The 12,500-nt window shown below is 42.1% G+C and overlaps 1 protein-coding gene across 3 annotated transcripts in view; it reads left to right on the forward strand.

Moving 5' to 3' along the window:
* The window catches only part of LOC143299891 (protein bicaudal D-like), a 22,484-nt gene that overhangs the window by 754 nt on the left and 9,230 nt on the right, over window positions 1–12,500 (forward strand). Inside the window, exons 2-6 of one of the 3 annotated variants that reach the window (XR_013057575.1) lie at window positions 4,508–4,723; window positions 5,124–5,273; window positions 6,695–7,138; window positions 7,592–9,191; window positions 12,498–12,500. The exon at window positions 12,498–12,500 is cut by the window's right edge and continues 34 nt beyond it. Coding sequence is in view for 2 of the 3 variants with exons in the window: in XM_076613385.1 (XP_076469500.1) it covers window positions 4,508–4,723; window positions 5,124–5,273; window positions 6,695–7,138; window positions 7,592–9,142 (2,361 nt within the window). In the remaining variant the exon portion in view is untranslated. The remainder of the gene's footprint in view (window positions 1–4,507; window positions 4,724–5,123; window positions 5,274–6,694; window positions 7,139–7,591; window positions 9,192–12,497) is intronic. The other 2 variants (XM_076613385.1, XM_076613386.1) reach the window with 2 other exon arrangements.

The following is a 12,500-nucleotide window of genomic DNA, read 5'->3' on the forward strand; positions in this document are numbered from 1 at the left end:
TGCATGCTTGAATGTATTTGTATTAAAAGCATAATGGCAAAGTAATATAAAAATAAAACCGAATAAAACCATGTAGCATCAAACAGTGCACAGTTTTATTCTTTTAAACACCTTTTTTCAATTGAAACTGTAGAACTTTCAGTGTTGCCCTGATTTGTTTTGTTTTGTTTCCTTGTTGGATGGTTCGGTGATTTGAGCTCATTTTTCTTCAAAGAGCTCTGTGCTGATGATCGAAAATATTAACAATATTGTGCCTTGTGGTCTTGTGAAATAGCTGGTAGAGTGAGAGTAAATCTGCCATTTGTGTGCCAGCAAATATACTCTTGTCCAGAAAAAAGTGTATGATATGAAAAATAACCAACATCAAAGAACAGTTTGTTTATCACATGTATTTTGGTCACAATTATTTGTGAAGCCTGTCAAATATTGTCTGTTCAACTGTTCATGCACAGACTTGTTCATGAATAATTATGAATGAAAACAATTCAAATGATATTGTTTTAATTTTATCATGTGTGACCGAAACTTTTTTTTTTCTTTTTTTTTTCTCTGATACACATGAATGTCTATGCCATGACTATCAATATGGCTGTATGGGTGATGTTTCATAGGGTAATTTACTGATTTTCATTCTAGGCTAAACATTTACTTTCCCCTTTTAGTATAGTATACTTGTACTGAATTACCTGGTGTAGTGTGATAACTGTGTGTGTGTGTGTGAGTGTGTCTTTTGGTTGCACTACATACGATGATACATTACAATTTACATGGTTATTTGAATCAAAGGATGAATGGGAGGAAACTGTTAATCATTGATCAAGAGTCAGTACAGTGTATGGCAATATTTATTGTTGAATCAAAGTAGGAAAGAGGAAGGAAAAGACAACAATATTAATAGGGAAATGTAACAATGACACTTACTTGTTGTACACACAGGCATGCACACACACACACACACACACACACACACACACACACACTCTCTCTCTCTCTCTCATTGGGAGGGGAAAAAAGGGAAACCAATCTAAACAAGAACTTCACCCTGTTTCACCTCTATCACCAACAGTCTTTTTTTTAAGTAGAAAAGAAAAACAAACTCAGTTGATACCACAGTGTGTCAGTTTTTGGCCGTCTGAAAAACTACTTGTTGAAAGCAAACACAACCTCCATCTGTTCCCAACCCCCTGGTGAGCAGGCAGGTGAAGTGGCTATTTGAACTTCTGTGCCGCCTGTTCATTGGAGGAAAATTGAATTTAATTAAATACATTACAAGAGTACATTGATTGAGACGTGTACCTTCTCATCCTGGGATTGTGTCGTGTGTGTGCATGTGTGTGTGTGTGACACTGTGCATGTGTGAGTATGTGTGTGTATTTTTCTTTCATCTTAAGAGCTTCAAGGCTTGTCAGTTGTTACTGTACCATGTGCAGTACCCCTCACTTAGTGGATAGCTCGAGACTAACTTAAGTTTCATTGATGCAGAATGTATTCACATGAACATGTTTGAAGCATTGAGTTAAGTTATATCTTATACTAGTAGATATATATAATAACACTGTTAGTAGTGTTACTGAACTTTTTGCGATATGATAAAGATTTCACAGTAGTGCTACCAGTTACCAATTCTATTTCAGTATTTGTCAAAACCTGTGAGACCAATGCCAGATTTTGTCATTATCCTCACCTCATGTGTGTGGTGAGAACTAAGATCACTAATGGATTTAACAAGATAGATCAATGCAATGTGCTGACATATGTAGTCACAGACTTGATGAGACGTCAGACATTTGTTGATTAGTAGATTTATAATAATACAATAATAAATAAATAAAGATAATGTGATAGATGCTAGGTAGTCAGTATATATCATATAATGCAGCATTGCATCTGGTAATTCTTGTACAACAGAGTTGTTGCTGTGTTTGTATTTGTATTCGGGAGTATTCCCAGGAAGAGCATACATTGTTTTGTACCCATCTATTGTTTGCTTTTAAACTAAGTTTTATATTGTTAAGAATTCATGGAAAGAAACCGTGTGTGTGTGTGTGTGTGTATGTGCATGCCAGAAAGTGTTTGCATACATGTGTGTGTGTGCATGTCTATGTTCTTTTCGTGTCAAAGTTTGTCCATTTTATATGTTTGATGGTAACATAAGGTGATGATGATATTAGAAAAAATTAAAATCATATGATATATATATATATATATATATATATATATATATATATATTATTATTATTATTATTATTATTATATATAGTTTGTCCAACCCCCACGCCCCTCCCCTTTTTCTTTTCTTTTCTTTTTTTCTTTTTTCTTTTTTTTCTTTTTTTTTTAAGTTTACCCCCTCAGCATGTTTTTGTTTTTTTTAACACAGTGGATATTATTGTTATACAATCTACTGGGGCAACTCTTCTTTACTATTACTGAATTAGCATGGGTTCATTTACAGACTAAACGTAACTTGTGTGCACTGTGCATGTTTGGGATCTGATTTATCATTTCATTTGTAGCCCCCTCATCCCCCCCCCCCCCGATCCCCCAAGGTGTTTAATGGAAGGGATCCTGGATAGGAAATAAAGGGGTTTCTGAAGAGTTCACACCACTGACCTGGTCTTCTTCATGAATAAAACCTGTAGGCGTGCAGTGTGCACAAAGCCATTACACCCCTTATCAATTCAAGATAGACAGACAGATTACAGGCCTGGCAAAAAAATGTTGAGGATCAGATTTCATAGAACTGTTGCCCATGAGGATACATTATTGAAAGTTTTCTTTTTGACTAGATATCATATTTAAAAAAAAAAATCTATCATGTATGACAGAAGTTAGAACTGGCAGAAGAATAGAGAATCTGCCACACATTTTGTGTGAGTGCATGTCATTGTGACTCACCCACTCGCACACACATGTGCATTCACATGCATGATTTTTTTTTTTTTTTTTTTTTTTTTTTCTTCAGTCAGTGTGGCGGAAAGAAGACGTGTTTCCAGTCAATAATCATAAAACACAGGGGAATGTCACTGTTAGGAAAACATCAGCTGAAAAGCTGAGTTGTGAGACAAGTTTTACCTGCTTGTTTGAAAACAGGCAGGTAGGCGTATTGTGTCACAGTGTATAGGCTGGGGGGACCAGTTGTTCTGCTGACAAGATAAGCACCTCATTACCTGGGCAGGGATGGGCCCAGGAAAGAGGGTTGGGGGGTTTATTACAACCTTTTAGAGGCCTGCTCAGTGTAGGAGTGGTATTTGGGTCAGGAGCAAGGTCTATTGACTTTGTGGGTTGAGTCAGAGAAAGAGGCCGTTCACGCATGCATACCTGTATATAAAGGGTTTTGGGAGTTTAAGATCAGAATATCAATCAGCCTGGGTGCTACAGGCTTCTGCAAAAGAAGGGTATTTTTTATCAATCAACAGATCTTTTGACAGAGCGTTTGTGAAATTGCTATCTCGATATGTTTTCCCACGTTTACCAGAACGTGGGTGTTGGAAAATAAAGTCATGTCGTGCAGGACCTGCTGGTTGTGGGCGTTACAATACATATTAATAAATTAAAATGTCGTGCATCACCAAAAGCTTTTTAGAAAGTTAATTTCTTTACTTTTCTCTTAATTCGAAGTTAACCGTACCAAAAATAGTTTATAACTTTCAGTAAGTTACACATTTATTTCTTTTTCAAACTTCATGTACAGGTGACAGTACTGAGAGTGTTGAGTAGGTGCCAGTAGAGTGGTGCAGCAGTGAATAGGATTAAGAATTTTCAGTAAAAAAAATTATGATAGTGGTGAATCATTCTGTCCATTAAAATCATGATGTGAATTAAGCAGCTTGGTAGCAATACCCACATACACATGCACACAATTCCAAACAACCCCTCTTCCCCCCCCCAACCCCCCTGCACCCCCCACACGCCCCCCACCCCCACCCCCACCCCCTCACACAGAAAAAACATAGGCAGATGTATATTATAATTTTTCAGTAGAAATTAGAATGCCCTTGTGACGTCCCTGAACACATTAATGTAAATAGTAAAATACACATAATTTCACAATTTATAACTTTCTAACAGGAAATAGATATGAAGCTGCACACACACACACACACACACACACACACACACACACACACACACACACACATTTAAAAAAAAAAAAAAGCCTGTGCACACAATCTGTTTCGTTGGTGGTGTTATTTTTTTATCTTTCATTTAAAAAACACCACCACCAAATCCAATATACCATCATGACAACCAGTGGTAAATTTTGTTTGAAATGTATTTTGATTTATATTTTTTTTTAAAAGAAAACAATTAATTTATTGCATACTAATGAGGCCTTTTGTGGTTAAGGTCCAGCCTTGACACCATTTTAATTTCAGTGCTGATTTTGTTACACTCTCCATTTCAGTGTCTGATTAAGTATCACATATTACAAAATACAGTGGAATAGAGGTGGTTTTTTTCAAATTATTGACTGTAATTTGTTCATATTTGTGTGTGTGTGTTGCAGGCACTGACCAAGCACCACATAGATCTGCGACGACACCACCAGACTGGAGTACATCATGAGGAACGTTTCTTGGAAGAGACCGCTGAGCGGGAAGAGAACTACCAGCTGTCCATCAGCGATTTGGAGGCGGAGCTCAAAGCCGTCAATGCCTCCCTGGAACGGAGCAGCGTGGACAATGAGCGACTTGGGGCAAACATTTCCGAACTCAGTCATCAGGTATGGGTGAAAGATTTTTGGTGTATTCTGCGCATAGGATTAAAGAAATTGATGGATCTATAATTTCCATGAAAATTACAGCATGAGTATGAGACGGTGTTTCGTTGTTTGTATTGTCGACATTTTCTGAAGCACAGGAGAAAGCCTGTATTAATTGTTTAATGACCATCAGATGTATTTGCTATGATTACTAGCCGCCCACAGTATATATGTTGTAAACATTTTGAGGCGCAGAAAAATCTGCAATAATTTTGTCTGAAACTAGTTAAAGCTTGATAATCTTTACAGATATCCTTGATAATCTTTACAAATATCAAAGCAGAGGTGAGAAGTCGATTTTGACTGAGTAGTGAGAAATTATAGTTTGAATGAATTCATTAACCATGGCTTGGCTTTGCAGGTAGAAATCTTGGAGGCTCAGCGCCAACAGCTCAAGCATGAAAATCGTGAATACAAGATACGTGAAAATCGTAACTTGACCGACTATGCCGAGCTTGAGGAGGAGAATATCACACTCCAGAAGACGGTCTCTCAACTCAGAACCAGTCAGGTATGTTCTGTAGTTAGTGATTGCATTGTTATTTTTGGGTGGATGTTTAAGTTTGAATGAGTTTGTGGGTGGATGTGTCACACATACATGCATATATTTGATGTGCATGTGTAACTGAATGTAAAAATAAGAAAACCTGAGCTGATTTACAGGTTTGAGAGTGAGTTCATTTCTTGAGATTTGCAAACAATGTGTGTGTGTTGTATTGACTTCAGAGTGAATTTTTCTGCCATGGGACAATTCAAATAAAACTGCATGCAGGAAAAAATACAAAAAAATGGGTGGCGGTGTAGTGTAGCGACATGCTGTTCCTGGGGAGAGCAGCCCGAATTTTTACACAGAGAAATCTGTTGTGATAAAAAGAGAAATACAAATACAAATACTTTTGTTGCCATGGGTTCTTTTCAGTGTACCAGGTGTGTTGCTGCACACCTTAGCCTATCATCTCATCCGAATGACAAGATGCTCAGTTTGATTTTTCAGTAAAACGTGGGAGAAGGGCGAGACCAGGATTTGAACCCATTGGCAAATTTATAAACGTCTTAGCCATTGTGCCACCTTCCCCATTAAGCAGAAATGTTTTGAAAAAAAGTTATCTACATTGTGGAGTGATGGCCTGGAGGTTACATGTCCGCCTGGGAAACGAGAGAATCTGAATACGCTGGTTTGAATCACGGCTAAGCCGCCGATTTTTTCTCCCCCTCCACTAGACCTTCAGTGGTGGGCTGGATGCTAGTCATTCAGATGAGACGATAAACTGAGGTCCTGTTTGCAGCATGCACTTAGGGCACGTAAAAGAACCCATGGCAACAAAAGGGTTGTTCCTGGCAAAATTCTGTAGAAAAATCCACTTCGATAGTGAAATCAAATAAAACTGCATGCAGGAAAAAATACAAAAAAAAATTGCTGGCGCTATAGTGTAGCAACACGCTCTCCCTGGGGAGAGCAGCCCGAATTTCACACAGAGAAGTCTGTTGTGATAATAAAAAATACAAATATGCTTGGTGTCAGTGAAGGATATATATCATGCCATGGCCTGTGCGTTCAGGTTGATTTTTTGAGGCCATGAAGCATAAATTTTATGTTTTGAGAGAAAAAGTTGCCCACAATAATTATGCTTGCTATCGCTGAAGGCTTTCATGCTATTGCCTGTGTCTTCAGGTGAACTTTGACTGTTTGAGGCTATGAAGCATGAATGTTTTGAGGAAGAAGAAAGTTGCCCACAATATAGATGGTATCACTGAAGGCTATATATATAATATATATATATATATATATATATATATATATATCATACCATGGCCTGTGCCTTCAGGTAGACATTGAGACCATGAAGCACGAATGGTATGAAAAATATGTCATCCACGATATTTTTTAGTATCGGTGAAGGCTATATATCATGCCATGGCCTATGCCTTCAGGTGGACTTTGAGGCCATGAAGCACGAGTGCAAGCGGCTGCACGAGGAGACGGAGGACCTGCACATGCAGCTGGAGGAGATGACCAACCTGCGCCGCATCGTGGAGAAGAACCTGGAGGAGGCCCTCAACTCACTGCAGGCCGAGCGCGAGCAGAAGCACGCCCTGAAGAAGGAGCTGGACCAGCGCCTGACCCGCGAGTCCATGTTCAACCTCAGCAACCTGGCGCACTTCAGCGGCCTGTCGGAGGGCCTCTCTGTTTCGTCGTACTCCAACAACAACGAGTCGTCGCAGGACTCGGGTGCCGAGGAGGACGGGGAGGGGCAGGACCATGCCCACCCGGCCCTGAAGCGAATCGAGGCCGACTTCTCCTTCTCCAAGAAGGACGGGGAGGCCCCTCCCACACCACGCCCTGGTGTTGTCGGGGACATCCTCAGTGAAATTCAGGTAACGGTGTGGCTGTTTTGGGTCAGTGATTTTTCCTAGGCGCCAGTCTCTTTTCGGTCTTATCTAGACATCTGGATCACTGCCTATGATGGAATCTTTGTCAGTTATAACTTGTATGCCTGATTTTTCAGTCTTGTATTATTGTTTGTAATCATGGAAAATATTTAAAACTTGCAGTGCTTTTTGCATTCACAATGAAATTCAGGGCTGCAGATTTTCATGCATGTATTAGCCCTTTCTTTTTTGTTGTTGTGAAGTTACATGATTTGATATCTGTTCTTCGTGGAGGAGTCAGAGAAAGAAAGAGTGATCATGAGTGGTTCATGTACTTTTGTAACGTTTCCTTTCATGTAAAGCACCTGAGCTCTTAAGAGAGAAAGGGTGATGTACAAATGTACATTATCAGTAGTAAAAGTAGTGATGGTATTATGACGGCGACCCTCACTGTTTCAGGTGAAGGAGGTGGGGGAGCTGGAGACGAAGCTGCAGCAGTCGGAAGAGGAGAAGGTGGAGATGCAGAAGGCGCTGGAGGAGACCCGCCAGCGGATGGAGGACACCCAGGTGGACCTGGCAGAGCAGAAGAAGCGGGTGGAGCAGCTGAAGACCTACATCAACTCCCTGTCGGCGGTGCGGGAGAACACCACCACGGCCCGCCTGCCCAACGACATGGAGGTGTCCTTCGATGAGACCATGCTGCGGGAGATGGAGGAGGAGGACGATCCGGAGAAGCGGGCGCTGCTGGAGCTGCGCAACAACCTGCAGCTGAAGGACAAGAAGTACCGAACAGCCCTCAACGAGATTGGCAGCCTGCAGGCTGAGATCCTCAGACTGCAGAGCGCCGCTGCCCTGGGCACCGGCGACGAGTTTGAGGCGGCGCTGACAGAGCTGAAGAACAAGTGCCTGCTGTACGAGGAGACCATCAAGGAGCAGGAGCGGGAGCTGAAGAGCTACTCAGACGCCACGTCACGCGCCCAGGGCAGCGTCAGCAGCACGCAGGGTGAGCTGGTCCGCATCACAGAGGACCTGGCCCAGCTGTACCACCTGGTGTGCGAGGTTAGCGGGGAGACCCCCTCCCGCGTCATGCTGGACCATGCCAAGTCCATTTCCCAGTCAGCCACCCCCTCTGCCGACAGCAGTGAGCGGGAGAGCAGTGAGGAGCCGGGCACTCCCACCCACAAGGCCAAGGCTGCAGTTGCTTCAGGCTCCAGAGAGACCCCCTCCACCCCTCAGAACAAACCCACCCGGCCAAAACAGAAATCCCGTCGCGAGAAAAAGGGCACCGCCGCTTCTGGGGTGCAGGGTGACCCCACATCATGTGAGAGGCTGACAGACACTGTGGTGGACCAGGTGAAGTTCTTGAAACAGGCCGTGGAGCACTTGATGGAGGCATCCAAGAACTGGAGCCGCGAGGAGACTGCTGGCACCGGAGAAAACGCCGACGACCTGACAGAGCTTCAGGACCAGGTGGTGAAGCTGAAGGCCATGCTATCCACCAAACGTGAGCAAATCGCCACTCTCCGCTCCGTTCTCAAAGCCAACAAGTCCACTGCCGAGGTGGCTCTGGCCAACCTCAAGCAGAAGTACGAGAACGAGAAAGTCATTGTGACAGAGACGATGCTGAAACTGCGCAACGAGCTCAAGTCCCTGAAGGAGGACGCGGCCACCTTCGCCTCTCTGCGCGCCATGTTCGCCCAGCGCTGTGACGAGTACGTGACCCAGCTGGACGAGAGCCACCGGCAGCTGTCGGCGGCCGAGGAGGAAAAGAAGACCTTGAACTCTCTCCTGCGCATGGCCATCCAGCAGAAGCTGGTGCTGACCCAGCGTCTGGAGGACCTGGAGTTTGATCGCGAGCGTCGCAGCATGACTCGGCGACCTGGGGGCCGGGGGGCGGGCAAGCTGACCAACTCCAAAGTAAGTCCCAGCCACTCCTCCTCCCAGATGTCCTCTGAGGACCCTGGGGCCTACTCCAGGCGGGTCTTCCAAAACTTTCGCCGTGACTATTAGAGTAGGGGACACTGGGCCCTGCTGAGCTTTTTGCCTTTCTTCTTGCTGGGTAAGTTGTTTAACATGCTGGCCTGCCCATGCTTCTTTCTTTCTTTCCTTCTTTGTTTTGTCATCCCACCTCCTCACCTACCATACCCTCCTAACCCTCATCTCATAGAGGACATGTATTGATTAGTGCCTTGGGTGGATTGTTGGCTAGATCAGATGCTTGTTGGGAGTTGGCCCATTGGGAGGTGTTTTTTTGTTTTGTTTTGTTTTGGTTTGGTTTGTTTTTGTTTTTTTGCAAGTAGCATGCTGGGTGCAAACATATCATGTAGTTTCATGTTTTTAACCCATTTTCATGCATCTTGATTTATCATGTTGCTTTATCCAATTCTCTTACACCCCCAAGCATTACCAAAAAGAAAAAAAAAGCATATGTTGTATCTACTAATCTAGATTCATCCCCTTTATTTAGTTGCCATCATGTTCATGTTTATACATTTTAAAACTTTTTTTTTTTCGTTGTACATTTGCCAAGGTGGGTTTGTTTGTTTTTTAAAATCCCTTTCCTAATCTTTTTTTGTTGGAAAACCTTGAAATTATTCAAATCTTTTTAGTTAAACAGGTTCTCAAAAGTACATAACCGTTGATTAACAATAGCATGAAATAAGTTTCTGCATGAGGGACACCAAAAATGCTTTATCTTCACTGGCCAAGTTCAGCATGAAATATATTGTTTGATCTCATCTTGTTGATGATTCATGTTTAATCAGAATGCTTACTTGTCCCAGCATCTAACAGTATCTCTTACACTGTACATGAGACTGTCTGATTAGCAAGCTTGTGGATTTAATCGGGTTCTTACCAGCCTGTTTTGCTAGTCAAGACATAGTAGCTCATGTTATTCTATTCTTGATATGTAGTTATTGGTGAACATACATACTGTTAATAATTAATCTCAGATAGAATAACTTTCAGTTCACGTCAAAAGCTATTTTATCTGCAGACAAATGTAAGTTACTTCTAAGTAAAACTAAAAGTAATTGACAAAATATTGTTCACGCCAAGCTTTTCTGCCATAATCATGTTGGCAAATAAAATCAGCAAACTGCCCAGAAAGAAATAGAATTGGTTATGTTCTAAACATAGATGAGTTATGACTTGTAGAACTTTGTAACCTCCTTGTTTTTGCTCTTGTTCTTCTTGGCCACAGACACTGGGAATGATTTTTTACAGGTCTGTGTTAGCAGAAATAGATAAAAAATTAATATATCCAGTGAAATTGAATATGATGATATTAAGTTTGAATTAAAAAATATATATTGTGTACAGTGTAGTTTACTTAATTACTATTTCAGCGTGTGTATACTTGTTGATGAAAGTATTTCCCTCATTCTGTGGTATTAGCGAGAGGAGTGGGGTTCACTGTGGGTCTGAGTCATCCTGAAGAGTGTTGGATGTATCAAGGGGGGGGGGGGGGGGGGGGGATCAGTGCAAAATTAGAGGAAGTAAAATGGTACAATGACAGGGCTACAAAAGTGAAAAAGAAAGTCTAAATTTATCCCATGCATTGAATAAAAGACAGGGAAGGAAAATACAGCAGTTCAACATTTTCTGAAGAAAAATTGACGGGGATCTTTGCCATCAAACATTCAAGTGTTGAATGCCCCACCCCTGTGGACACACTCAAAACTTTCTTTGAAATTTGTTTTGATTTCATTTCCTGGATGGTTTTGTGAGCTACCACTGAGAAAGGGAATGTTGGTGGCTCAACTGTTCTAAATTTATCTCCTCTCTTTCTTTGGTCTGATCCTTCTACTTGCTGGTCTTGTTTTTACTGGGACACAACCACATCACAGGCTGTGTCTTTACAGTAACTCCTTGTTTTCAAAGGGGGCTGGCTGGGTGAGGTGGGTGGGGGTGGGGTGGGGGGTTACTGTCGAGTACCTGTTCAGAATGAAATTACTGACCACATTGTTTCAACCTTTCATCATGTGTGTTAGATACACAGTCCACTGTTTTACAGTTTCCTTCACATCAGCTACAGAATGACTGGAGCATTCGTCCACTTTTTGTAGAGCTTACAAAATATCCTTTGGGGTGGTGGTGAAGTTTGATACAATGCTCAAACTGTGTCAAAGTATAAATTTATAAATACTTACTGTGCAGTAAATCAGTAGTAGTAGTAGTAGTAGTAGGCCTCCTTCGGTCATGGCTGACCATGGGTAGAGTATATCCGACCTAATGTCTAATTGGGCTGTCTGCTTGGACCAAGCAGCATTGCCTGTGACTTTGGAGACCAATGCGAAAGAGACAGTCTCCGTCGCAGCGATCACATGTGTAAGCTGATGCTGGTCTGTTAGTTGCCGTCCCTTTTCTGCGGGCTCGCTTTTCTGCTGCAGCAGCTGACAGTTTGTCCTCACCAATCCGTAGCTGATTCTTGAGAGCGCTTCTCCATCTGTTGACGTCATCTGCAAGGTCCTCCCAGGACTCAGTGTTGATCTCAAGTGCCTTCATGTCACGTTTGCAAACGTCCTTGTATCTCAGCTGTGGGCAGCCAATGTTTCTCTGCCCCTTGGCGAGCTCTCCATAAAGGATGTCTTTTGGGATGTGACCATCTTCCATGCGGCAAACATGGCCCAGCCAGCGCAGCTGACGCTGTAAATCAAGACATCAGTTTTTGCCTGTTGGCGTCTTACATAGACCATTTCAGACTAGTGCATGCTATAGACTGTACAGCAGTAGTTTTCCTTTGTTTGGCCAGTTTTGTGGCAAACACATTACGTACCAAGACCAACCCTGAGGCCAAGGGTCTGGCACAGCCTGTTTTCAGGAGCCTTTCCTAGCAGCGTCATTTCCATGTTCCTTTCCTGTCTGTGATGATTGACCGTGCTGTCTTTTGCATTCAAACTTGAACCGTGCTGGGAACTATGTCTTGGTCATCTCACTCTGTTTTCACAAAATTTTTTTTCAACACCCCCCCCCTCACCCGAAAACAGTACCGGTACCTTTTTCAGCATTCTGTTGAAACAGTAATCTTATTCATTATTCATGTGACTTCACCCAGTTTACTTCATTTCATTTTGTGTCACTGTCAGTAATCGCTTTGATCCAGAACTGTATCTGTCCATGTCTTCTTCTGTTCTCTCTCTCTCTTTTTTTTTTGTTTTTTTTTTTGTTTACGTCATTATCTAAATGGAAACATAGTGTCACTGTATTCTCGCTCTCACTCTCTTTTTGTTTTTGGTGTGTTTTTTTTGTTTTGTTTTTTTTGTTGTTGTTGTTGTTGTTGTTTTGCTTCATTTTTTTGGTTTATGTCATGTAAACGGGAAACGTAGTGTCTCTGTATTAAACCACCTTGGTCGGCCTGTAGCGA

Source organism: Babylonia areolata, chromosome 25, assembly GCF_041734735.1.
Source record: "Babylonia areolata isolate BAREFJ2019XMU chromosome 25, ASM4173473v1, whole genome shotgun sequence".
Classification (NCBI taxonomy): Eukaryota; Metazoa; Mollusca; class Gastropoda; order Neogastropoda; family Buccinidae; genus Babylonia; species Babylonia areolata.